Below are 26,854 nucleotides of genomic sequence, written 5' to 3'. Positions count from 1 at the left end.
GCTGACACGTAGAATGAGCCATCGAGACTGCAGCAGAGTGAACAGAAGAGGGAAGATGAGGGGTGCGACCAGAGAGGACAGCATGGACAGTCTTTGGCTTCTACTCTGAGTGAGATGGGAGCCAGTGAGAGTTTTGAGTGGAGGAGTGACATGGCCCGACATACCGTGGATTTTCACTGGACCCCTCTGGCTGCTGTATGGAGAAAAGACAGAAGGGCTGGGCTAGTGAGGAGGCCACAGCAGGATCGATGCAGGAGGCAGGAAGGGCGGGGTTGATGGCCACACCTGCAGGCTTTACTGGTGGGCTGGTGGTGGACCTGAGAGAGCGAGAGGGACCAGCGATGCTCGGGGACTCGTTGTTGGTTTGCATTTGTTTTGTTTCTGCCCATGTTTTCTTGTGTAATTACGGCAAAGCACATAACAAAATTTACCGTTTTAACCACTGTGCTTTTCACAGGCATTGAGTGCATTCATTGTACAACCTTCACAACCATCCGTCTCTAAAACTTTTCCGTCATCTACCCATCCTACTACAGGAAACCTTTCCGAATCATTCTACCCCTAGTGACTTTTGTTTGTAATCCAGTCTCAGTCTTTTTTTCTTAGCAAGTGTGTATGGCTCATTAACATTTACTAATATGGCAGCTACATTTAGCCTTAGTTCTGGCATCATAGTTTATGGTATGCTTTCTGCTTTTATAGCTTTTGTGGGGGTTGTCAGTTTTCACCATATGCTCTCTGTTTTCTTTGTTTTATTTTTTGTGTATATGTCTTCTGACAATTTGGAAGGCTGTGTTTTTCATCCCATAGTTATCTTCATAATTATACTGTCATATGACACCTTTAATCCTCTGTTTCTTTAGACAATGTTTATTTTCTCCCTACTATGAGTGATGCCCAAATCAGAATATTTCTACTTTCCCCTCTCCTTCTCCCTCTTCCATCAAGTGATTTTAGCTGACTATATTAGTTTTTCCATTTGCCTTTGTACCTCTAATATTATTTCCATCTCGAAACGATTTTCTGGACTTCTAGCTATAAACACAGAAGACAGTTTACATATATTACCTCCCTCCTCTGACCTCCACCTCCCTCCTATAGTTTATATCAGTTTTCTGTTATCTCTTTTGTTCTTTTTTTATTACAGTCACAGTACATTAGTTTCAGACATGGTCCTACAGTTAAACAGACTGTCCTTGCCAGTACTGTTGCCAGAGTTACTCCACTTGCCAGAGTTACTCTTCAGTCGCTCAGTCATGTCCAGCTCTTTTCAACCCCATGCACAGCATCACGCAAGACTTCCCTGTCCTTCGTTATCTCTTGGAGCTTGCTCAAACTCATGTCAATCAAGTTGGTGATACCATCCAACCATCTCATCCTCTGTCGCTCCCTTCTCCTCCTACCCTCAGTCTTTCCCAGCATCAGGGGCTCTTCACATCTGGTGGCCAAAGTATTGGAGCTTCAGTTTCAGCATCAGTCCTTCCAATGAATATTCGGTGCTGATTCCCTTTAGGATTGACTGATTTGATCTCCTTGCAGTCCAAGGGACTCTCAAGAGTCTTCTCCAACACCACAGTTCAAAAGCATTGATTCTTCAGTGCTCAGCCTTCTTTATGGTCCACTCTCACATCAGGCTTCTCTGATGGCTCAGACGGTAAAGAATCTACCTGCAATGTGGGAGACCCGGGTTTGATCCCTGGGTCGGGAAGATCCCTTGGAGAAGGAAATGGCAACCCACTCCAGTATTCTTACCTGGAAAATCCCATGGACAGAGGAGCCTGGTAGGTTACAGTCCATGGGGTCAAAAAGAGTCGGACACGACTGAGCAACTTCACTTTGTTTCTCACGTCCTTACGTGACCCCTGGAAAAACCAAAGCTTTGACTATATGGACCTTTGTCAGCAAAGTGATGTCTCTGCTTTTTAACATGCTGTCTAGGTTGGTCATAGCTTTTCCTGCAAGAAGCAAGCGTCTTTTAATTCTGTGGCTGCTGTCACCATCCACAATGATTTTGAAGCCCAAGAAAATAAAGTCTGTCACTGTTTCCATTGTTTCCCCATCTATTTGCCATGAAGTGATGGGACAGGATGCCATGATCTTAATTTTTTGAATGTTGAGTTTTAAGCCAGCTTTTTCACTCCCTTCTTTCACCTTTATCAAGAGCCTCTTTAGTTTCTCTTTATTTTCTGTCATTAGGGTGGTGTCATCTGCATATTTGAGGTTAATGATATTTCTCCTAGCAATCTTGATTCCAGTTTGAGCTCCATCCAGCATGGCATTTCGCATGATGTACTCTGCATCAAAGTTACATAAGCAGAGTAACAATACACAGCCTTAACGTACTCCCTTTCCAATTTTGAACCAGTCTGTTGTTCCATGTTCAGTTCTAACTGTTGCTTCTTGACCTGCATACAGGTTTCTCAGGAGGCAAGTAAGGTGGTCTGGTATTCCCATATTTTTAAGAATTTTCCACAGATTGTTGTGATCCACATAGTCAAAGGCTTTGGCGTAGACAATGAAGTAGAAGTAGATGGTTTTCTGGAATTCCCTTGCTTTTTCTATGACCCAATGGATGTTGGTAATTTGATCTTTGGTTCCTCTGCCTTTTCTAAACACAACTTGTACATCTTGGTTCACATACTATCAAAGCCTAGCTTGAAGGATTTTGAGCATTATCTTGCTAGCATGTGAAATCCTATGAGTATCCTCTATTAATTTATGCAAGAAGGGCTCATGAGAGCTACAATTTAAAAAATGTGTTTTAAATGTTTTTCTGCTGACTTTATATTTAAAATCTGATTCATCTGGGCCTTAAATTCTTTATTCACTCATTCATTCAACAAAGTGTGCCAGTTACTGTTCCGGACCCTGGCAAAACAAAAATGAACACAATACACCAATGCCATGACCTTCATGTAGTTTATTATCTAGTTGGGAGAGACAAATGATAAGCTAGGCCAGTAAGTAAAATATTTGGTGTGCTGGATTGAGATAAGTCTAGGGAGAAAGATAAAGCAGGTGATTGGGGGACCTGGCTCAGTTTTGTGACATAGAAAAGACAACTCCACAGACCTTCTTGCCCAGAGCCCAGTAATGCATACTGGGGTGTTGGCTCTGCCCTTCAGAGCATCACTCACTCTGGAAACATGGGCTTTACTGGCTCAGTCAGAGCCCTTCCATCAACTCCACACCCTTGACCCTGAAACACACACTAGAGCTTGATTGAAAATGATTTATCTGTTGTTCAGTTGCTAAGTCATATCCGACACTTTGTGACCCCATGAACTGCAGCTTGCCGGGCTTCCCTGTCCTTCAGTATCTCCCGGATTTTGCTCAAACTCATGTCTATTGAGTTGATGATGCTGTCTAACCATCTCATCCTCTGTCGCCCTCTTCTCCACCTGCTCTCAGCCTTCCCCAGCATTGGGGTCTTTTCCAGTGAGACAGCTCTTCACATTAAGTGGCCAAAGTAATTGAGCTTCAGCTTCAGTGTCAGTCCTTCCAATGGATATTCAGGGTTGATTTCCTTTAGGAATGACGGTTTTGACCTCCTTGCAGTCCAATCAGATACATGTAGCAGAAGCCCGGCTACCGTGGTGTGAAGGCAGACGTTCTGGGGCTGTCACCAGAGCCAGGTTTCCTCCTGCTCCCTTCCCGCTCCTCCCGCAGCAGTGAAGGTCTGCCATTCTCGTGCTCTTTCTCTGGATCCACGTTCCCTTCCCAGGAGACTTCAGCTTACACGGCATTGGCCAGAGTGGGTCACGTGGCCACCCTTGTCTGCAAGGGAATATGGGAAGCTGAATATTTGTGACTGGGTCATTGCTCCTATAAATGGATATAGGACCGGGGGTTTACTGTGTCTGCTGCAGATGGAGTTTGTGTTTCTTTTCCTCGTTATCCTTATTTGGAGGTGACCTCCAGGAGAGAAAGGACAATGGCAACTCAACTCTGCCAATCATGGGCTGATGTTTACTCTCCTGATCTTCTCCCAATGATCTGTTGACCCATCCAGGTGCCAGCATTGTTCTGGTTTCCTCTCCATGGTTTTTATGATAATGGTCATATTCAGTGGTGTGACTCCAAGATTCATAATATTTTCTTTTATTTTTTATTATGGATGTCATTGGCATCTGTTCTTAATATCTTCTATTTGTTATAACAAGGGTGACCATATGGTTTAATATCCAAAGTAGAGTACTTTTGAGGATAAAAGGGGAACAGTATTGAAAATTATAAGTATTAACTGAGACTGTCTTAAGCCAAGACATTATAATAACCCTGGTAGTCACTGAGGCAGAAAAACGCTGTTGGTTTTTGTAAGTTGATCTGATGTCTTACAGATTGAAAGTTGTATCTTTATATCTGCACCCTGTGTTCTAATAATTAGCTTGTTGATTCTCTTGGGTTTTCTATGTACATGATCTGCCAATAATGGTAATTAGGGTTTTTCTGTTTCATTCCTGACTCTTTATGCTTTTTTCTTATCTTATTGCTTGGGCCAGAGGCTTTCCTGGTGACTCAGATGGTAAAGAGTCTGCCTGCAGTGCAGGAGACCCGGGTTCAATTACTGGATGGGGAAGATGCCCTGGAGAAGGAAATTGCAACCTACTCCAGCATCCTTGCCAGGAAAATCCCATGGATGGAGGACCCTGGCAGGCTACCGTCCATGGGGTCACAAAGAGTTGGACACAACGGAGTGACTTCACTCAGTCAGAGGCAGTAGTGCTGTATGGAACCATAGTGATGGCAGACCTGCTTTTCTTGCTTCCAGCCTTAAAGTCAAACAATTCTGTGTCTAGGAGACAAAGATGGCATGTGTACAGAGGAAAACCTGTACTGAGGTTTCCTGTCACTGAGGCCAGACAGAAATGTCCCCATGGAGGAGACACCATGTGATACTTTGTTCCCTTCTGCTTTCCTAGAAAACCCTTTTGCCGTGCCTCAGGATGGGGGAGGTGAGACCCAAAGCACCCGGCTCAGCCTCTGAGAAGAACAACTTCAAGACGCCAGGGAGAGCCAAGACGGCTGTGGCGGTGCTGGAGGAGAAAATGCTACCTGTGCCCAAACCCCCTTCCTTGGACTTCTAAGACTAGAAGCAAACAGTGGTGGCGGGCCAGGGTGCAGGAAGGGGCTTCTGAGCCATCCGTCTGCGAGCAATAGTCCCACTTTGGGCTGGTGGCTTCTGAGAGGTGGCACCACTGTGGACTCAGGATGACCGACACGGCTGCTCAGGCCAAGTGAAGCAGAAGGATTCAGGCCTGTGCATCCTGTCCATGGCTCCCTTGCCCCTGCTCCCTCCAGTCGTGGCCCGTGGGCCTATCCATGTCAGAATTTTGAATGTGAGTGTGCGTGAGTGTGTGTGCGTGTGTATGATTAGGGGTGTCTTTTTGTTTGATTGGTTTTATTGGGGTCCCCCAAGTTCTCTGATGGGCCTGGGTCCGCTTGTGGTGGGGGTCCCGGCCAGCTCTTGCTGGCAGCTGTGAGCCAGATGGAGTTGGCAAGCATGGGGTACAGCCCCACTGTGCCTCCAGGGGTGCTTGGGATGTGGAAATGCCAGTGGGGATGCGTTCTTATGGAATTTTTTTCCCGTAATGACAGTGATAATGAGAGACACATCTCAGGCCATCTACGGGGCAGGCAGTAGACTGTCTTCACACACACCCACTCTCATCACTTGGGAAGTGAGTAGGATGAACTCCCTGCAGAAATGGCCTGGGTCTCACAGCCAGGAGGAGACCAGTTCTCAGCTTGACCTCAGAGGTCTAAGAACCCAAAGGCAAAGCTCCCCAGCCCAGGGAGGAGACCAGTTCTCGGCTTGACCTCAGAGGTCTAAGAACCCAAAGGCAAAGCTCCCCAGCCCAGGGTACCCACAGTACAGTCCCTGGAGCATCTCCCCAGTGGCTCCTCAGTGGATGGGCCATTGTCCCAAGCTTTCCACCACTGCTGCCCCAGGACCCTCTTACAGCATATTCTGTTTAAGCACCTACTGTATATCAGGCTTGCTGGGCAGTGATCTGGAAAGGAGCTGAGTCAGACAGGCCTCCTCCTTACCCCCAGAGGGAAGAAAGAGACACACAAATCTTTGCTGGACAGAGTGATGAGCACTATGGAAACCCAGAAGGGAAGGTTCTAGAAGCCCTTCCCACTTAAGGCGAGACTTCCATGCAAACCTGGGTGTTCATAATATCTGTCCACTGAGCTCACCACCACCGCCATCGACCCCACTGCCCCAGGGCGCACACGTGGAAGGGCATGATCTGGGAAATGATCACATAAATCCCTGAAGGCCAAACTGGCAGTGTAGACACCCTCATTCCGCTGGTGTTAGTGATGCCAGAATCTCCCCCAGCACCCAGGTGGGTGGGTCCCTGCTCCTCTGCTCAAGTACCTTTACTCAGCTAGACCCAATGTCTCCAACAGACCCTCCATCCATCACACGTGGCAGAGAGCAGGCAGACCCGTGGTACTGGTCAGCTGGGGGAGAGGACAGGGGAGAAATAAGCAGTGAATAGGAAGGTAGTAACAGCAGTGAGCCCTAAGCCAAGAATTCAGTCAAAATGGGGTTCGTGAGGGTTAAGTTTGGCTAGTCGGGGAAGGCCTTTCTGAGCAAGTTAAGCCCAGACTTGAATGGTCAGCAAGAGCCAGCCATGGACATTGAAGAGGGAAGAGATTTCCAGGCAGAGGGAATAGCTAGTGCAAAGACCCCGAGGCAGCAACCAGCTTGATGATCTCAAGGAACCAAGAGAAAGTCAGGCTGGCACGGATGCAGAAGAAAGATGGGAAGAGAGGCAAGTGAGAGCCCAGACACTGTGGTTCACTGAGACACCTGAAGCGGGACAGATGTAACACCCACCCTCTGATAAAGCAGAAGGACATTTCAAGGGCATCAGCATTCTGCATCCAGCCTGGCTCATCAACCCCATAGAGAAGGGACTCTTCCCATTTCATGGACTAGGATACTGAGACTCAGATGGATCAAGTGACTTGCCCAAGGTCACAAGGGCAAGCTGAGGAAGACCCCGACCTATGGCTTGAGTCTCATCTCCTCCAGACAGTGCTGCCAGAACCCAGGGCCACAGTTGGTGGAGGCCAAGCTGGAGAACCTCTGCCTGGCTCTTGCTTAGGGATCAGCGCTGCTTCCTTCACCCTGGATGCTGAGTCATCCCCGGACCTGCCCCGGGGACTTGTCCAAGTGGAGCAGCTGTTGCCATGGAGGGTTGCTCAGCAGCCATTCGGCACAGCTGGATCAGCCCACACCTGCATCCCATGCACAGAACCCTGGGAGTCAGAGAAATCACAGCTGGGGGGAGGGGGTTGGGCACGGGCCCAGACTGACATCAGCTCTGTAGGGAGATCAGGGTGGCCTCGGGAAGTCCTGTGCCTCCTCTACTGTCTGTTGCCCCATCTCTAAAAGGAAGGGGTTGGACCAGGTGTTTAAGGGGCTTGCATCTCCAGCTTCCTGAGGTTCCGGGTGGAGCTCATGCAGCTGTTCACATGGAGACACTTCCTCTGCCAAGAGGGAGCTGGTGGCCCTGCCTCCCTGCCACAAACACCAGGCCCAGGGTCACTGTCACAGAGGCCAGCAAGGGCTGCGGCCCCCTGGTTTGTGCTACTTAGCTTGAGAACTTGCAGGACGCTGCTCCTGGCCCCACAGAGGTCTCTCCAGGAGGGACTGATGACCCCTTGGGTGCTCACGGTCACAGCCGGTAAGGGATCAGAATGCTCTGCTGTAAGCAGGGGGCCCCTCACCATGTAGCTCGGCAGCCATCACAGACAGCAAAGCAGCGGGGCAGCCTGGGATGCAGGGGCAGAGCGTGGGGACCCAGAGCCCTGCCCCGTCCCCACTGGGCGGTCTTGGGCAAGTCGCCTCACCTCTCTGAGGTTCACCTGTCCAGTGTGTGGGGTGGGGGCCGTGGCTGGAGTGATTGAGGGGTGGGGGCCGTGTGGGTGGTGTGAATGCCCATTTGAAAGGCAGGCATGCCGTTCAGTCCCTCCTGGTGTCCACAGGTCTTCAAAGCCCCCAGGGGATGGGCCACCCTGGCAAAAACCTGTCCCATCCTACCATGGCAGATAGACGTGCCAGTGAGTAGAGCGCCCCTGAGAAGAAGATGCTCAGGGTAGCAACAGGTTCAAGTAGAGATTTACAGACTTAGTGTTTTTTAGTGACTCCCAAACCTGTTTTTTCAAGCTGCCTACTTTTACTTTTTACTGTGAGCTTCTGGCTATTACCACGTACTTTGCAAAAATAACAACAACAATAATAATAATACTATGGAAAGAAAAACAAAAAAGAAGAGAAAGAAGATGGCAATATATCCGCTGAGGAATCTGTCCTTAACCCCTTGTATTCGTAAGGACTTTTTCCCACTGGGAACCGTGTGTTATCACAAGCAGTTTTATGCTTTCCTTCTCGTCTGTGTTTAGTGTGATTGTGCGTTTTGGAATCTCTACGCAGAACCAGTACTTGGTAGCACCCATGGGTCTCTCTGCCCTCGCCTGAACCTCGGAGATCCCCCTGCAGCTCAAGGAGCAGCCTGCTATACCGGAGGGCCTGGGACCGCCAGATGCCCGCCCGACATCTGATGCTGACCGGGACCCATAGGAAACAGTCCTTAACTGAAAACACATACACACACGCGTGTGCACGCACACACGTGAACACACATGAATCTGCAGGTAGAGCCCATCTCTCTGACGCTTTATAGCGAAATAGCAGGTAGGCGGCTAGTGTTCCTGGAGTGGTGGCATTTCCTTTCTTCATCCAACACCTTCAGGCGAGTTCAGCCCCCAGGCTGGAAAGGACTTGGGGGCATCAGGGAAAACATGACCAGGCGTGGGATTGGCAGTCTTCTTAAGAGAAGCTTTCTGGCTCCCTTGAGGCCATTCCACTGAGATTATGGGTGTGGCTGGACCTGGCACCATCTCCCATGTACCCAGCAGATGCCCAGACCCCTGCCCACACCAGGCTGGGGTCCCACCACTTGGCTATCTCTGCAGACCACAATCCCTGCTCAAGCCCTGTCTCCTGGCTCCTCTGACACCCCATTTAGTGTGTCTACTAGAGGTCATGCCATGAAAGAAGACAAGCTTCCCAGAGTCTCAGGCTTTTAAAAATTGTTTATTGGTTTATTTTCATTTCTTCAGTTTGGCTGATTGGCCCCCACCAGTAGGAGGAGTCTTGGCCTAGGTGGTCCTGAGAGGTGAATTTGCAGATTCGGCAGTGACCCCAGTTGACCTGACAGCCTCAAGCAGAGATGCTGGCGGTGTTGCTTGTCAGTGTTGAGGGGCAGCCATGTCATTACACAGACGTCTGGGTTGGCCCCCCTCTCTGCAGCAACTTTGGGGGATTCTTATCTTACCACTCATCAGTGAGCCTCAGATAGCCTCTGCCTGTTCTCAATGGCCTTCTGAAAGGTCAGCGGGGCAGCCGCCCACCCAGTGACTGGATGACACTCTGGTCACTGCCATCTGCAGCCCCAGAACTCACCACCAGGCTGGGGTGATATCCTGTCCCCTCTGGAAAACCCACACTTCACACCGTGTGACCGTGTGACCGACTCCAAGCTCCCCAGCAACTCCTGAGGGCATAAATGCAGGGGCAGATGGTATTTAAGTGATCGTATGCAGCTCTGGGGCCCGTGGCCTGAACACTCAAAAGTTGAGTTGAACAGTCAGGTGAGACAAAAGAGTCTAGAAAATCCATTTTGCTCGTACGTGCGTTCATTCATCTGTTCAACAAAAATTTACCCAGCGCCCCTCTGGGAACAGTTCCTGCTGCAGATGGAGAAGGCGGGGGAACCCGCTGTGTCCGAGGGAGAGGCCGGGACCTCCTGTGAAATGACTTGCTGTGCCTGATGGTTAGGAATGCTCAAATCCACAGGGAGAATAAGTGACCTTGGAGGTGACATTGTTCCCCCTGCCCCCAAGCCTCCAGTCCAAGACGCTGCCAGATAGTCGGTGCTAGATAGATGCTTGGTGAGTCAGCGGCTTTGACTGTCAGTTACACTGCACCTAAAACTCCTATCTTCCCATCAAAGCCCTGACCATGTTCCCTTGATGGACTGAAAGTCAGGGCTGCTGCAGTGCCTGCCTCCAGGGGACACCATTTCTATAGACGGCGCTGTGAACAGCTGCCCCTGGGTTGGTGCAGTGAGCTGCCCTGTGAATTGCCCTGAAGTGCTCTCTGAAATGTGCAGGATCCCATCGAAGCCAGTGAACCCCCAAGAGGGTCACCACGCGCGTGACCAAAAGTTGCAGATGCCGTGGCCTCTGCGGGCATCCGGCGTGGCTGCAACTGGACCCAAACTGGTGACCCTGAGAGAGTCTCTTCTTGGAGCCTCACCTCGGGTTCTCACCTTGGTTCCTTCCTGCCTCTTCCCCATCTTCTGGGTTAAAGCTAGTGGGCTATGTCACGGTCAGCTAGCCAGTCAGAGTCTAGGTGATGGGCAGTAACTAAGAGAGGACTGCGAGGGTGAGGGGCCCAGTGCCCCTGACCAGGCGGGACCCCCTTGCCCCCAGCTGGACAAGGGCACAGACAGACGTGTCTCTCTCCTGTAAGCCCCCGTTTCACATGCGCAGGCATGGGGTCTCTCTGAGAGCTGATAACCGGGAAAACCAAAAACCAACAATATTCCTAATAATAATAATATAATGTAATAACAATAATGTGTTTTACACGGACCGCTGTTGCACTGCTTTTGTCTTTATATACAGTAGTTTTTATAAAGATGTCCTTAGGTTTTAATAAAGGAGTGTCACATCAACTCTTCCCTGTCCTGAAATTTGTTTTCATGTTCCACCATGTCCCCAGGGGGCAGCTGCGCTCACATCTGTTGATGATCCATCAAGGAGGGTGGACCCCCAGGGCCTGGAGGGTCTCAGCCGAGGAGCTGCCTGGGGTGGCGTTAGGGGCAGCTGGTCACACAGGGTCCCCCCAGAAAGCTTCAGAGAGTCCACAGCCAAGGGCAGATCGAGAGGGCAGATGATGACCACCTTCCAGAGGGCAAGAACCGGGTGGGAAAGCAGACAGGGCCGCCCAGGGGGGCACTGGTGGGTGGCGGGCAGGTCAGTGACAGTTGCTGGGGACTCAGCGCCGTCCCTGCCCGTGCCCGTGGACGATGCAGGCAGAGGTGGCTCTGCTGGTCAGCGGGTTTCCGGGCCCCACTCGGAAGACAGCCCCCCAACAGCGGGCCCGCCCTCAGGCTGGCGGGTCCGCGGTGGAGGACCAGCCTCCGCGCTCCACCAGGGACAGACACGCTTACTGGGCAAATAGGGTTCTGTGCCTCCAACCCAAGGGGGCCACGCTGGAGCCTCTTTCCCCCAGTCTTCAACCCCATCGTTCCCACCTGGCCCAGAGCAGCGGCCGCCCTCTGGTGGGTCCAGCTCAGCTCGGGGGTTTTGCGCTCAGGTGCTAGTCAAACCCTCCCCCTCAGCCCACCCGACTTGAGCTCCACCCCAAGGTCCAGACTCTGAGCACACACCCTCCTCCTCCCCAAACCTCCCCCCAGCACCCGCACCAAGCTTCCTGGCTGGAGCAGAGAAAAGGACCAGGCAAAGCTTGGGGGGATGGACAGGGTTGACGTCACTATTTTGCTGCTGCAGGCACGTCCTTGGGGTACGTTTAGGATCCTTGGAGAGGCTGTGGGGAGGGTCTTTCATGCCCCTGTTTCCAGGCAAGGAGGGCCAGGCCAGGATGCAGCCTCATGCCCACACACATGCACACTCACACATACACACACACACACCACACACACACACACACCCCTCCCTGCCTTGGTGCTGGGAGGGAGACAGAATAACCTTTTGAATAAAGATTCCGCTGGAAAGCTGCCTTCTGTCTCCCAGTGGTCTCTTCCCCCCATCACTGTTAGCTCCGGCTCCAACTGCCGACAGGGGTGCCAACATGAGAACGGACAGTGGTGGCTCCAGAGGCTTCAGGATCTCAGGTGCCCAGTCGAATGTCTCAGACTTGATCCGATGGGCAGCGCGGAGCCGTGGTCAGGCCGGGGGCACAGGAGAGACAAGATCAATCTGTCCTGGGGGACGGCAGGGTCTGGGCCTGGAAAGGATACTTCTGGCAGGACTTCGTAGGCTGGAGGCCATCAGAGACGACAGTGGAGAAGCTGAGCTGTGCTGGCTCCCGCCCCACTTCTTTGTACCCCCTTCCTCTCCTGCTTGGTCCCTGAGCCATTGGGCACAGCCGACCGGTGCTTCCTTAGCGAGGAAGCACAGCCTGTGATCCATACTGGACAGACACTACTTCCTCCCCAAGAGAAATGTCTGCAGGAAGTAGGGCCACCTGCCTCCACACTGGGAGCGGGCCAAGGGGTCCTCCCAGGATGACTGTCCTCACGCCACCCCGGCTCCGAGCCACCACAAAACGAAGCAGCCAGGCTTCGGCCATGCTGAGTCCTATCTCAAGATTCCATCCCCCGTTATCTATGACAACACCCCCTTCAATCTCGTATCGTGGGTTTCCCCCTCTGGTGGGTCAGTACCACAGCATTCGAATAGGCCTTCGTTTCAGCCGTCCGAAAGGCACACCCCACCACGCACCTCCAATGATCAGACTGTGCCCCGAGCCCCTGCCCGCCCGTGAGAGCAGCTGGAAACCTTAGGCCATATGCATTTTTTAAAACTACCTGAGAGCACTAGAGAGCTGACAAGGTGACAGAGAATTTTGACTTCAAGGCCTGGAAGAAAACAAACGCAGAAAGAGGAGGTGGCTTGGGCTGATTTTCCCCTGGGGACTTACTGATTCTGAAAGAAGGGCTGGGAGGATGAGCCAGGCTGGGGAAAAGTGTGGGAGTCCAGGACCTCTGGAGGGCACCCCAAAGCCTGTACCAGGAGAATAAGGGTGGGCCCCTGCAGCTCAGTTCTGCTTCCCTTGGGGGCCCAGAGACACCCAAATCCTGAAATCGCTTTAAGGGGATCCCAGATTGCTAACACGCCCACGTAACTGATAGCAGCAAACACTGATCTTCCCCCAGAGGGATCTCCTCATCCCAGGCTTCAACATATTTCTGCAAACCATTTATCAAGTCTCTACACCCTCAGAGGTAGCCAAGCACAAGATGCAGCAATATGCATAAGAAACAGCAGAAACAGATCACAGGAGAGGCCCGCAGAGGCTCCAAAACAACCGCCCTTAATAAGCTCAAGATGACAGCTCTCTGCAGTATCCTGGCCTGGAGAACCCCATGCACAGAGGAGCCTGGTGGGCTACAGTCCATGAGGTTGCGAAGAGTTGGATATGACTCAGCGGCTAAACAACAACAAAAAATACTCAAACCCCATAAAATTATGTCTAAAAATTGAAAACCAAATGCATAAAATATGTAAATATTTTATATCATATAACTATATTATAACAATATTATATAGGAAGTTTTTAAAAGAGCCAATTAGAAATTGTAGAAGTAAAAGTATAATTACCAAAATTAAGATCTCAGTAAATGGGTTTAATTTACTGAAGCTCCAATACTTTGGCCACCTGATAAGAAGAGCCAACTCATTGGAAAAGACCCTGATGCTGGGAAAGATTGAAGGCAGGAGGAGAAGGAGGTGACAGAGGACGAGATGGTTGGATGGCATCACTGACTCGATGAATATGAGTTTGAGCAAGCTCTGGGAGATGGTGAAGGACAGGGAAGCCTGGCGTGCTACAGTCCATGGGGTCACAAAGAGTTGGACACGACTGAGCGACTGGACAATGACAAAATGGGTTTAAAGACAAACAAGGCAAGAATGTCTGCTCTCACCACTGTTTGTCAGGATAGAGCCCAAAGTTCCAATCAGTGCAACAAAGGCAAGAAATAGAAATAAAAGGCATGCAGATGAAAAAGGAAGGGTTAAAACTGTCTCTATTCGTAGAGATGTGATTGTCTATCAAAAAAAAAAAAAAAGCCAAGGAAGCTACAAAAGGGACTTCTAGAACCAATAAGTGAGTTTATAAGATCACAGATGAACACACAAAAACCAACTGTATGTCTAGGTACTAGCAATGACCATATGAGTCACTTCAGTTCAGTTCAGTTGCTCAGTCATGTCCAGCTCTTTGTGACCCCAAGAATCGCAGCACGCCAGGCCTCCCTGTCCATCACCAACTACCAGAGTTCATTCAAACTCACGTCCATCAAGTCGGTGATGCCATCCAGCTGTCTCATCCTCTGTCGTCCCCTTCTCCTCCTGCCCCCAATCCCTCCCAGCATCAGAGTCTTTTCCAATGAATCAACTCTTCGCATGAGGTGGCCAAAGTACTGGAGTTTCAGCTTTAGCATCATTCCTTCCAAAGAAATCCCAGGGCTGATCTCCTTCAGAATGGACTGGTTGGATCTCCTTGCAGTCCAAGGGACTCTCAAGAGTCTTCTCCAACACCACAGTTCAAAAGCATCAATTCTTCAGTGCTCAGCTTTCTTCACAGTCCAACTCTCATATCCATACATGACCATAGGAAAAACCACAGCCTTGACTAGACGAACCTTTGTTGGCAAAGTAATGTCTCTGCTTTTGAATATGCTATCTAGGCTGGTTATAAAAAATTACAATTTCTTTAAAAAATTGAAGCATGGGGACTTTGCTGGCTGACCATTGGTTAAGATTTCGCTTTTCAGGGCAGAGGGTGTGGGTTCAATCCCTGGTCAGGGAGCTAGGATCCCACAGGCCTCCTGATCAAGAAACCAAAACAAAACAGAAGCAATATTGTAACAAATTCAACAAAGGCTTTAGGGGCTTTCCTGCTGGTCCAGTGGTTAAGAATCCACCTTGCAATGCAGGGACATGGGTTCGATCCCTGGTTGGAGAATTAAAATCCGACGTGGCATCAGGGCAGCTAAGCCGTAGTTCTGCGACTACTGAGCCAGCACGCTCCGGAGTCCACAGGCCACAACCAGAGAGACTTTGTGTCGCAACCACCGCAGCCCGCACACCACAGCTAGAGAACCCGCGCACCACAATGGCGACGGGGGCCTGACGCGGCCAATTAAACAAATAAAAATCCACGACTATAAAAAATCTTCAAGAATTAAAGTGTAAATCTAAGAAAACATGTACAGGACTTTTATACTAAGACTACAAAATGCTGCTGATCAAAGATCTAAATAAACGAGAAAATGTACCTTGTTGAAGCATTGGAAGACCCAAGGTGGTAGAGATGCCAGTTCTCCCAAAACTGGTGCATAAAGTAAAGAGTTACCATATATCACATAATTGAGCAAGTGTCAACTGACCTCAAAGGACATTTTTTGACCACAGTGCCATTAAGATAAAACTCTAAGAAGAAAAGTAATAACTAGAGAATTCCTACTTGTTTGGAAAACAAATAGCCTAAGGTCAAAGAAGAGATCATAATTGAAATTAGAAATATTTGAGCATGAAAGAAATGATACATATTAAAACTTGTGAGGGAAAGCCACTTAGTTGTGCCCGACTCTTTGTGACCCCCTGGCCTATCCAGTCCATGGGATTCTCCAGGCCAGAATACTGGAGTGGCTGGCCTTTCCCTTCTCCAGGGATCTTCCCAACCCAGGGATTGAACCCAGGTCTCCTGCCTTGCAGGCGGATTCTTACCAGCTGAGCCACCAGGAAGCCCAAGAATACTGGAGTGGGTAGCCTATCCCTTCTCCAGTGGATCTTCCCAACCCAGGAAACGAACTGGGGTCTCCTGCACTGCAGGCAGATTCTTTACCAGCTGAGCTACCAGGGAAGCCCTTTAAAACTTGTAGGGTACAGTTAAATTATTCCTTAAAGGAAAATTTACGCTAAAGAGCATATATTGGTAAAAAATAAAAAAATTCAAAGGAGTTCTAAATAAATGAAGAGATACAATGTGTTCATGGATTGGATGACATTCTCCCCAAATTTATTTACAAGTTTTGCTGTTCAGTCACTGAGTCATGTCTGACTTTCTGCCACCCCATGGACTGAAGCAGGCCAGGCTCCCCTGTCCTTCACTATCTCCTGGAGTTTGCTCAGATTCATGTCCATTGAGTTGGTGATGCTATCTAACCATCTCTCCTCTGTCACCCCCTTCTCCTCTTGCTCTCAATCTTTCCCAGCATTGGAGTCTTTTCCAATGAGTTGGCTCTTCACATCAGGTGACCAAAGTATTGGAGCTTCAGCTTCACCATCAGTCCTTCCAATGAATAGTCCAAGGGACTCTCAAGAGTCTTCTCTAACACCACAGTTGAAAAGCATCAATTCTTCAGCACTCAGCTTTCTTTATGGTCCAACTCTCACATCCATACATGACGACTGGAAAGACCATAGTTTTGACAATACAGACCTTTGTTGGCAAAGTGATGTCTTTGCTTTTTAATATAGAAGTTTAACTAACTTCCTGAAAACTAATGATTTAGCCACACTTCTCACAAATCAAAAATAGTATAGCCAAATAAGCCAAAGGAAGAGGGAAAGAACAATGAAGATAAATATGGAACTAATGAAAAAGGAAATAAACAGGACAGAGAATCGGCAAGGTCAAGTGCTAGTTCCTTGAAAAAATTAATAAAACTGATAACTTCTTAGCAAACCTCATCAACAAAAAAGAAGACAGAGATTCCCAACGTCAGGAATTATTACTAAAAGCAAGATACCACAATACATCAGGAGAACATAAAAAAGATAAGAGACTGTTACAAAAAGTTGCATCCAAACATCTGAAGATTGAAAAGAAATGAATGCTTTTATTTTGAAAATTATAATTTCCCAAAACGGTTACTAGAGAAATAGAACCCTGTGGAGCCCTATAATTATTAAATAAATTAAATCTTTCCCACTAAGAAACACCCAGGCCCTGCAAATTCAACCAAGCATTTAAAGAAGAAATAATGCTAGGTCTTCTCTAGAGAATAGAAGCTTACAAGATCTTCTCTAGAGAATAGAAAAATATATATAAAATGAATATAAAAGAGTATAAAATGGCCTCAACTCATTTTATGAAGCTGGATTTACCCTGATACCAAAACCTGACCAAGTGAACCTCAGTCATCAACAGAGATGCAAAATCTGAATCAAAAGATGGCAAAGGAAATGTAGCACTACTTAATCAGGGGTAACCCAGGAGTCTCAGGTGGGCTTAACCTTCAAAAGCAATAAAAATAATCCACATTATATTTATTATGCATTAGGATATCAGAAGAGAAAATATATTATCACTCAATAGACACAGAAAAAGTATAACATTCAACACCTGTTTGAAAATGCTAAACAAGCTGGGAGTACGAGGGAGCTTTCCTTAAACAGACAACAGACACTCATGGAAAACTTACAGAAAACATCTTACAGGTCTTAATGCTTTAAGTATTGAAAGCTTTCCTTTCAGATCAGGAACCAGCCCACAATACCTGCTATCATCATCTCAATCCACTGTTGACTATGAAACCCTGGTAGCATTGTAAGGCAAAGGAATAAAAAGTGGAAAGATGGGAAAGGAGGAGATTAAAGTGTTGGCTTGCAAGATGATATGATTGCACAGGTACAATCAGAATAACCTAATTTAAATTATATCCAGGGGCTAAAGATAAAAACTTCCCAGGTGGCTCAGTGGTAAAGAACCTGCCTGCCAATGCAAGAGAAGCAGGTTCAATCCCTGGGTCAGAAAGATCCCTGGAGAAGGGAATGGCAACCGACTGCAGTATTCTTGCCTGGAAAATCCCACAGACAGAGGAGCCTGGTCACAAGGTCACAAACATCAGACATGACTCAGCACACACGCACAAACATAAAAGATGCATATCTCATTCAAGCAAAATCTAATACGGGTTGATTAGACCTACTTTGCCAGACACCACTCAGGGATCTAGGCACCTTCTTGTCTACCAGCATCTCATCTCATGGTCTCCAGGGTTGCCATGGCAAGGACAGATGGAAAGTAAGTGAAGTTCATCAGTCCTTCTGTGCTTCGGTTCTGAAGAAACAGGTGTCATTTCCACTCACATTCCATTGGTTGGAACCAGTCACGTGGCCCCACCTAACTACCTGGGAACTGACGAGTAAGATCCTCCGTGGTCCCGAAATAGTCAGGTCACACCACACCTTCTCCACCTGCCAGGGTCCCTGAATCTAGGTTGAAATCTTGGATCTTTGAGAGAGTGGTCTGCACAGTGCTCCCCAGGGTCTCTGTACCATTCGCTCTGGATGTGGAAATCTTGTGAACTACAGTGCCACCTTCCACATCAGTAAACCAAGGATGCTGCTACCATCAACGATCACATTACAGCTGCCCTGTTAGTGAGCCCCGGGGGGACTCAGTGTGAGAAAGCACAGGATGCCGTCACATTACCGCTGCCCTGATAGTGAGCCCCGGGGGACTCAGCGTGAGAAAGCACAGGATGCCGGCTCCGGTAGCCGACGTGCATATCAAAGGAATGATTTCAAAGAAGATGTGGTACGAATATACAAAGGAATATTACCCGGCCATAAAAAAGAAGGAAATGATGCCATTTGCAAAAACATAAATGGACCTAGGGATGATCAAACTAAGTGAAGTAAGTCAGACAAAGACAAATATGATATTGCTTATACACAAAGTCTAAAAAAAAAATGATACAAATGAACTTATTTACAAACAGAAACAGACTCACAGACTTCAAAAACAAGTTTACAGTTACCAAAGGGGGAACAGGGCAAGGCGGGGGTGGGGGGGATAAACTAGGAGTTTGGGATTCGCATAAACACATTACTGTATATAAAGTAGATGATCGACAAGGACTTACTGTATTACACAAGGAACTCAGTATCCTGTACTAACCTATATGGGAGAAGAATCTGAAAAAGAACGGCTACATGTGCAACTGGATCACTACACTGTGTACCTGAAAGTAGCATATCATTGTAGATCAACTATACTTCAGTGTAAGATAAAAATTACATTCAAAATGTTTTTCAAAAAAAGGAATGATTTCAGTGAGCCCAGACTCTGGCATCTTCCCATACATAGAAAAGCACTAAATTCCTTAACTTGAGATATCTAGCTTTCTTTTATTAACAGTAACCCTTTGATATTCCAACTACCTGGTCTTTTGTTGCAAAAATCCCTGCATATCCTGGCTCCCCACGTGCCTCTTCGGAACACTGTTTCAGCGTCATCTGAGATGCGGTGCCCCAGGCTCAAAGTCCTTCCAATGTCTGCTGAACAGAACATAATTCTCAACTATTAGGTTGTGCTTTTTTTTTCAGTTGACAACCTACAAACTGAAAGAGGCATTACCTGCCTCCTGTACAGACCCAGGGTCCACTGATGGGCAGTCAGGACAATGTGCAGTGGAAACGGGAGGATGGAGGGAGGGTCACGGCTCTGTAACAATTCAGAAACCCTGCTGGGTGGACGTTGCCAGGATTCCTTGATCAGGCTCCTCTGGGAAGAAGCCCCTTGTTGGTTATTCTCCTTAGCCCTTTTCTGTGTTCCCCAGCACCTCCCTGGACACATCTGCAGTGGACATAGGAGGCCAGGCCATCCTTGGGGGCTGTGATGCTGTCTGCCCACGGACGACTGGGAACCCAAGGCATTTTGGGGGGGGGATTTTTGGGAGTTTTTTAAAATTTCTATTGGCATATAGTTGCTTTACGATGATGTTTTAGTATCTGCTAGTACTTTGGCCACCTCATGCGAAGAGTTGACTCATTGGAAAAGACTCTGATGCTGGGAGGGATTGGGGGCAGGAGGAGAAGGGGACGACAGAGGATGAGATGGCTGGATGGCATCACCAACTCGATGGACGTGAGTTTGGGTGAACTCCGGGAGTCGGTGATGGACAGGGAGGCCTGGCGTGCTGCGATTCACGGGGTTGCAAAGAGTCGGACACGACTGAGCGACTGAACTGACTGAACTGATTGATACAGCAAAATGAATCAGCCATATATCCCCTCTTTTTTGGACTTCCTTCCCATCTAGGTCACCACAGAGCATTGAGTAGAGTTCTGTGTTCTCTACAGTAGGTCCCTATTAGTCATCTGTTTCATAAATAGCAGTGTATGTATGACAATCACAACCTCCCCATTCATCCCGCCCACCCCTTTCCCCCTTTGGTGTCCATATGTCGATTCTCTATGTCTGCGTCTCTATTTCTGCTTTGCAAATAGGGTCATCTTACTGTTTTCTTAAATTCCACATATATGCATTAATATACAATATGCGTTTTTCTCTTTCTGACTTACATCACTCTGTATAACAGTCTCTAGGTCTATACACGTCTCTGCAAATGGCACAATTTTGCTCCCAAGGCTTGTTTTAAGTCAAGAACAATCAAAGCCTTGTTTTAATCCAAGTCTTGGGTTCCTTTCACAACACGATTTCCTTAAAAACCTAATAAGCTTTGAACTTGTTTCCAGTTAGTTCTGTGCTGCACACCTCCACCCAAACATCCTGTTTGCGATATCAGTCTCAGTTCTGCTCATCTTCCTTTTCGCCCTGAAGTCTCACCCGCTCACCATTTAACAGCAGCTACCTTGAGTCTCCTGGGACCTCTTTTTCAACCTGCTTTTTGCCCTGAGGTAGTTTGAGCCTTTGTTGTTCACCGACTTTCTCCATCCTGTATCAAGTTATTTTTGGCTTTCCAAGTTTGCTAAGCCCCTAATTTCTGGAATTTCTCTGTTCTCTTTATTTCTGATCGCAAACTAATCACTTCCTTCCTGAATTCACAAAAAACATCTATTTGAGGGTAGTCAACAGCCAAGACACACTTATAATATCCTGCTTTCTTACCTCTTTTTTAGTGTTCAATTGGCTTCCCTGGTGACTCAGACGGTAAAAAACCTGCCTGCAATGCAGGAGACCAGAGTTCGATCCCTGGGTCGGAAGATCCCCTGGAGAAGGGAATGGCAACCACTCTAGTATTCTTGCCTGGAGAATTCCATGGACAGAGGAGCCTGGCGGGCTACAGGGTCACAAAGTGTCGGACACGACTGAGCGACGATCATTTTTCACTTTTCTCAATTGTCTATAAATTAGTGCAAACTGATTGAAGGAAATGTGTTGGCATTTATAACCTGGATTGCCGGCCTCCAGCATCAGTTTCCTTGGCACTGACCACCAGCCACTAAGCCAGTGCTGTGTATTTTAGCTTTCACATGCAGCAACATTGATTATTGGTCCGATAGGATAGGCTGTGCTGAGTTCAAAACAAAGGGCTATTTATCCCTCAGGCAAAGATGATGCAAACAGGCAACACTGCAGAGAAAGCCTCTTCCATAAAGTGACTTGGGGACCCAGCGGCTTTCGTCTTGAGTCTCCACGAGTTCAACGCAGTGGCGCGGTGGTAAGCGCACTGAAAGGAACGCAGCAAGATGAAGAGGCACTCTTAGAGACCTCATCCCAGAGCTTGTAATGTTGTCTTCCTAAAATCTCCCAAGTGGAAACCGACGATAAAGACGCTGGGGTCAAATCAATATGCTGTCGGCTTGAGAATAGATGGGTTAGAATACAGAAATATATGTGAGTATGTTTGCGACCCCATGGACTGTAGCCCTCCAGGCTCCTCTGTCCATGGGATTTCCTAGGCATGAATACTGAAGTGGGTAGCCATCCCCTTCTCCAGGGGATCTTCCCCACCCAGGGACTGAACCCACATCTCCTGCATTGCAGGCAGATTCTTTACTGACTGAGCCACCAGGGCAGCCCCGTGTTTGATAACAAAAGTAATATTTCAATACAATGGGGAATCATTAATTAATATATATCTATTATGATTGTTTCACTAAATCACAAATATTTCCAAATGATACTAGCATGACTAGCTACCCATCAGAAAAAAATAAAATTGGACTCCTATTTTAGCCATATGTAAAAAATAAACTTTATATTAAAGACGAAAAAAATGCAGCCAGAAATGCTAAAGAGTTGTATGAACATTACCAAGACCAGATACCCAGTAGCTGTAGATGGAATAATAAACAGTAACACAAAAATTATGTTTTCCACGACAAAAGATAATACAAAGTCAATATGTGGACAAGCGATTTAAACACAGAACACATATAAGGCTTACATCTGATTTATGGAGAGTGTGCAGAAATTGGTGGAAAGGAATAAACAACCCAATAGGAAAAAAAAAAGGCGGGACATCAAGAAGCAATTCACAAAATGAATCCAAATGGCAACCAACCTCTGAAAAACCTGTATGTTCACCAGCATGAGAGAGGGGAGCAAAGTGAGATAGCGGAGCCGCTTTACACCGGACTGGCAAATGTGAATCCGTGGTCAGCAGCGGAATGGGGAAAAGGTACTCGTGCTCTGGTGCTAGAAATGACATCAATTACATCAGCTGTTGAAAGAAACCTTAAAATATCCATGAACATTACATACACCCTTTAACCTAGCACGGGTGGAATGGAACTTGCTGGAATGGAAACCAAATGATGCTTATTGGCAGGGAACAGAATCAGTAATGTGCTGCCGAATGAAAAACAACCCGTGCGTGCGTGCTAAGTTGCTTCAATTGTGTTCACCTCTTGTGACCCCATGGACTTATCTTTTGTCATGGAAAACATAATTTTTGTGTTACTGTTTATTATTCCTTCTACAGCTACTGGGTATCTGGTCTTGGTAATGTTCATACAACTCTTTAGCCCACCAGGCTCCTCTATCCATGGGATTATCCAGGCAAGAACACTGCAGTGGGTTGCCATGCCCTTCTCCAGTGGATTTTCCAAACCCAGGGATTAAACCCATGTGGCTTGTGTCTCTTGAATCCACAGGAAGGTTCTTTACCACTAGCACCACCTAGGAAGCCCGAGAAACAACCCAGCCTCGAGGAGAAAAGATGCAGACATCTGTGTACATACCTGTATTTATTATAAAATGTATTAATGGAAAGGATGTGTGGCATAACATTTACGAATAACAATAAAATATACAACACCTTTTGTTATAAACTTGATGCGGTCAGCTGATCTTCACAGAATGTTTTTGTTGATCTTTGCCAAACTCTTGTACATGGAGACAACCTATAGCTGGAACCCAGGAATAAATGTCAGTTCAATATAAACGTGCATTTTTCTCAAATAGGAAGATGATAGGGACTTCTTCGGAGAAGGCAATGGCACCCCACTTCAGCACTCTTGCCTGGAAAATCCCATGGGCTGAGGAGCCTGGTGGGCTGCAGTCCATGGGGTCACTAAGAGTCAGACACGACTGAGGGAGTTCACTTTCACTTTTCATTTTCATGCATTGGAGAAGGAAATGGCAACCCGATCCAATGTTCTTGCCTGGAGAATCCCAGGGATGGGGGAGCCTGGTGGGCTGCGGTCTATGGGGTCGCACAGAGTTGGACACGACTGAAGCGACTTAGCAGCAGCAGCAGCAGCAGGGACTTCCTGGTGGTCCAGAGGCTAAGACTGGGTGTTCCCAATGCAGGAAGCATGGGCTCGATCCCTGGTCAGGGAACTAGATCCCACATACTGCAACTGAAGAACTGCTACAAAGACTGGGCATGGCCAAATAAATAAATATTTTTAATAAAAGAGAGCAAGATGTCAGGGAAGCAAAGAAGACATGTGTTGAAACGTCACTCGTTCACCATCTTTATTGACTTGAATCAGATCAGATCAAATCAGTCGCTCAGTCATGTCCGACTCTTTGCCACCCCATGAATCGCAGCACGCCAGGCCTCCCTGTCCCTCACCAACTCCCGGAGTTCACTGAGACCCACGTCCATCGAGTCCTTGATGCCATCCAGCCATCTCATCCTCTGTCGTCCCCTTCTCCTCCTGCCCCCAATCCCTCCCAGCATCAGAGTCTTTTCCAATGAGTCAACTCTTCGCATGAGGTGGCCAAAGTACTGGAGTTTCAGCTTTAGCATCATTCCTTCCAAAGAAATCCCAGGGCTGATCTCCTTCAGAATGGACTGGTTGGATCTCCTTGCAGTCCAAGGGACTCTCAAGAGTCTTCTCCAACACCACACTTCAAAAGCATCAATTCTTCAGCGCTCAGCCTTCTTCACAGTCCAACTCTCACATCCATACATGACCACAGGAAAAACCATATTCTTGACTAGATGAACAGTTTCCAAATCCTGGGAGAACAGTTCCTCACATTTTTCCTGCTAGTCACAGTGTAATAGCTGCAGACACGAATCTGCATTATTAATATTACATATTTCTTAAGTCTAGACAACCAAGAAAACGATCAGTCAAGCCCTGACTCGTAATGTGTGCCATTTCCTGTGGTGTGCGTGCTCTCGCCATGGCCAGCTTTAAACCAGCCACAGGACACATCTGATGGCAGACTTACGAAGAGGGGCCCAGAAGCATGCCATTGGGTTGTATTTTATAGCAGATGTAAATAACCTGGAGCATCAGGAATAGTGAAATCATTAGAAAGTGATTCGTTTGGAGTATTACCTTTGTTTCTAGTATAATGTATGTATTTAATTACACATTTATAGAATGTAATTTTTTTATTGGCTACATTTCAATACAGTCAATTCTCAGCATTCAGAAAACTAAGATCATCTCATCTGGTCCCATCACTTAATGGCAAATAGATGGTGAAACAATAGAAACGATGAGAGACTAATTTTGGGGGCTCCAAAATCACAGCAGATGGTGACTACAGCCATGAAATTAAAAGACGCTTGCTCCTTGGAAGAAAAGCTGTGACCAACCATATTGAAAAGCAGAGACATTACTTTGCCAACAAAGGTCTGTCTAGTCAAGGCTATGGTTTTTCCTGTGGTTGTGTATGGATGTGAGAGTTGGACTGTAAAGAAAGCTGAGCACTGAAGAATTGATGCTTTTGAACTGTGGTGTTGGAGAAGACTCTTGAGAGTCTCTTGGACTGCAAGGAAATCCAACCAGTCCATCCTAAAGGAAATCAGTCCTGAATATTCATTGGAAGGACTGATGCTAAAGCTGAAACTCCAATACTTTGGCCACCTGATTTGAAGAGCTGACTCATTGGAAAAGACCCTGATGCTGGGAAAGATTGAAGGCAGGAGGAGAAGGGAACAACAGAGGATGAGATGGTTGGATGGCATCACTGACTTCATGGACATGAGTTTAAGCAAGCTCTGGGAGTTGGTGATGGACAGGGAGGCCTGGCGTGCTGCAGTCCACGGGTGGATACGACTGAGCGACTGAACTGAACTGAACATTTTAATAACTGGCTCACAAAACTCCTGAAGCATTAACGACAGGCTTTCACCAGCCGGGATGAGCTGGCTCCAGCTCACATCTTTGGGATGGCTGACTGGTGTGCAATGGCCACAGGATGGGAGAATTTTATGCAACTACTTAAAAGAATGAACTGGAGTTCCACAAGGGTCGTGGAGGGGGTTTTACAAAGAACTCTCCGAGAAGAAAAGCAAAATATAGGCAAGTGAATATAATATTGATCACGTTTGGGTAACAGAAGGCCCTCCGCCCGTCAGAGAAACCTCTCCTGAGGTGTCTGTACAGACTAATAAATGGTTGCTCGAGTGTTTATGGAGAACCAGGCAGCAGGATCTGGGGACATCGGGTGGGAAGTGTGGGAAGGAGAGATGGGAGCCAAGCAAAATAGGCAAACAGAACACAAAGGCTGCCAGTAAAGCAAGCCGCGCATATGTTAACACATTCCCGCATTTGTGGGTAAGGTATGCCTGTACGTGCTCACGTCATGAAAATATATTTTTAAATCTAGTTCTCCGATGGACAGTTGTTTAGATTGTTTGTCGTTTAACAAACCACCCCAAAAGGTAGTAACTTGAAACGCCGATAATTGTTTACTACGGCAATTCTGCGGGTGGAGTGTGTGGGTCTCCTGCTTTGGGTGGTGTTGGCTTGGCGTATTAGGATGGCTGGAGGTTCAACATGGCCTGGCTGGCATGCTGGCATGGCTGGTGCGGCTGGCAGGTGACGCTGGCTCTGGGGTGGCAGCTCAGCTGGTTATACCAGGCATGGACTTCCGATCTCCTCTACATGGACCCCCCACACGGCTGCTTGGGCTTCCTCACAGCATGGTGACAGGGTGCTAAGGAGTGAGGCAGTGAGCAGAGGAGGTGACAGTAACGAAGGGGTGGATGGATGTGCGCGCTCGCTCACTCAGCTGTGTCTGACTCTTCGCGACCCCGTAGGACCGTAGCCCATCAGGCTCCTCTGTCTGTGGGATTTTTTTAGGCAAGAATCCTGGCGTGGGTTGGCCCTTCCTCCTCCAGCGGATCTTCCTGACCCAGGGATTTCCAGCCTCTCCTGCATTTTGCAGGGGGATTGTTTATCTGCTGAGCCAATGGTGAAGCCCAGGGAAAGGTGTAGGAGGTCAAATTATACCAGACCTGGTAGATCCCTGTGAGGGATCTGGTTTGTATTGGGTTTGGGTTTGTATTGAGTTGGCCCCAAATGCCCATTTGGGTTCTTTCCATACTATCACACGGAAAGCCCGAACGAATTTTGTGGCCCGCCCAGTGTTCTGGGTGTACATGGGAGCCTTTGCAAATTTTGAGTGTTGCTCTGGCTTAATGTTTCTAAAGGACTCTTCTGATTGCTGTGCTGAGAACAGACTGCAGGGGGGCCAAGGATGCAAGTGGCTTGTGCCAGGATGGAAGCCATGGGGGTGGTGAGAAGTGGTCAGGTTCTGGATGCGTTTGGAGGTACAGCCAATATAATTTCCTGACAGATTGGATGTGGGGTGTGAGAGAAAGGGGGGCACCATGGATGAACATGAGGCTCTTGGCCTGAGCAACTGAGACAGGGCCACCTCCAGCCAACAAGGAGGCAATCAGCGGCAGTCGTGTTGGGTTTGCGAAGAGGTGGCTTTGATACCCAACTGGAACCGTCACAGAGGCAGTTGGAAGGGCTGTTAGAGATTAGAGGAGTCTGGAGGTGTAATGTGGAAGACATTGTCATCTCGATTGTTTTCCAGCCCCCAGACAGGATCCCTGAG

At 47.8% G+C, this 26,854-nt stretch overlaps 1 protein-coding gene across 2 annotated transcripts in view; it reads left to right on the top strand.

The window, feature by feature from the left end:
* The window catches only part of SHISAL1 (shisa like 1), an 81,470-nt gene extending 70,707 nt beyond the window's left edge, over positions 1-10,763 (top strand). For both annotated transcript variants that reach the window (XM_002687976.7, XM_024992825.2), the window contains exon 5: positions 4,923-10,763. In XM_002687976.7, coding sequence (XP_002688022.2) covers position 4,923 — 1 coding nt within the window. In that variant the 3' untranslated portion in view covers positions 4,924-10,763. The remainder of the gene's footprint in view (positions 1-4,922) is intronic.
* Positions 10,764-26,854: the final 16,091 nt, after the last annotated feature.

This window comes from Bos taurus, chromosome 5 (assembly GCF_002263795.3).
Source record: "Bos taurus isolate L1 Dominette 01449 registration number 42190680 breed Hereford chromosome 5, ARS-UCD2.0, whole genome shotgun sequence".
NCBI lineage: Eukaryota > Metazoa > Chordata > Mammalia > Artiodactyla > Bovidae > Bos > Bos taurus.
The sequence above is the reverse complement of the archived record's forward strand: the minus strand, read 5'-3'. Positions and strand labels throughout refer to the sequence as shown.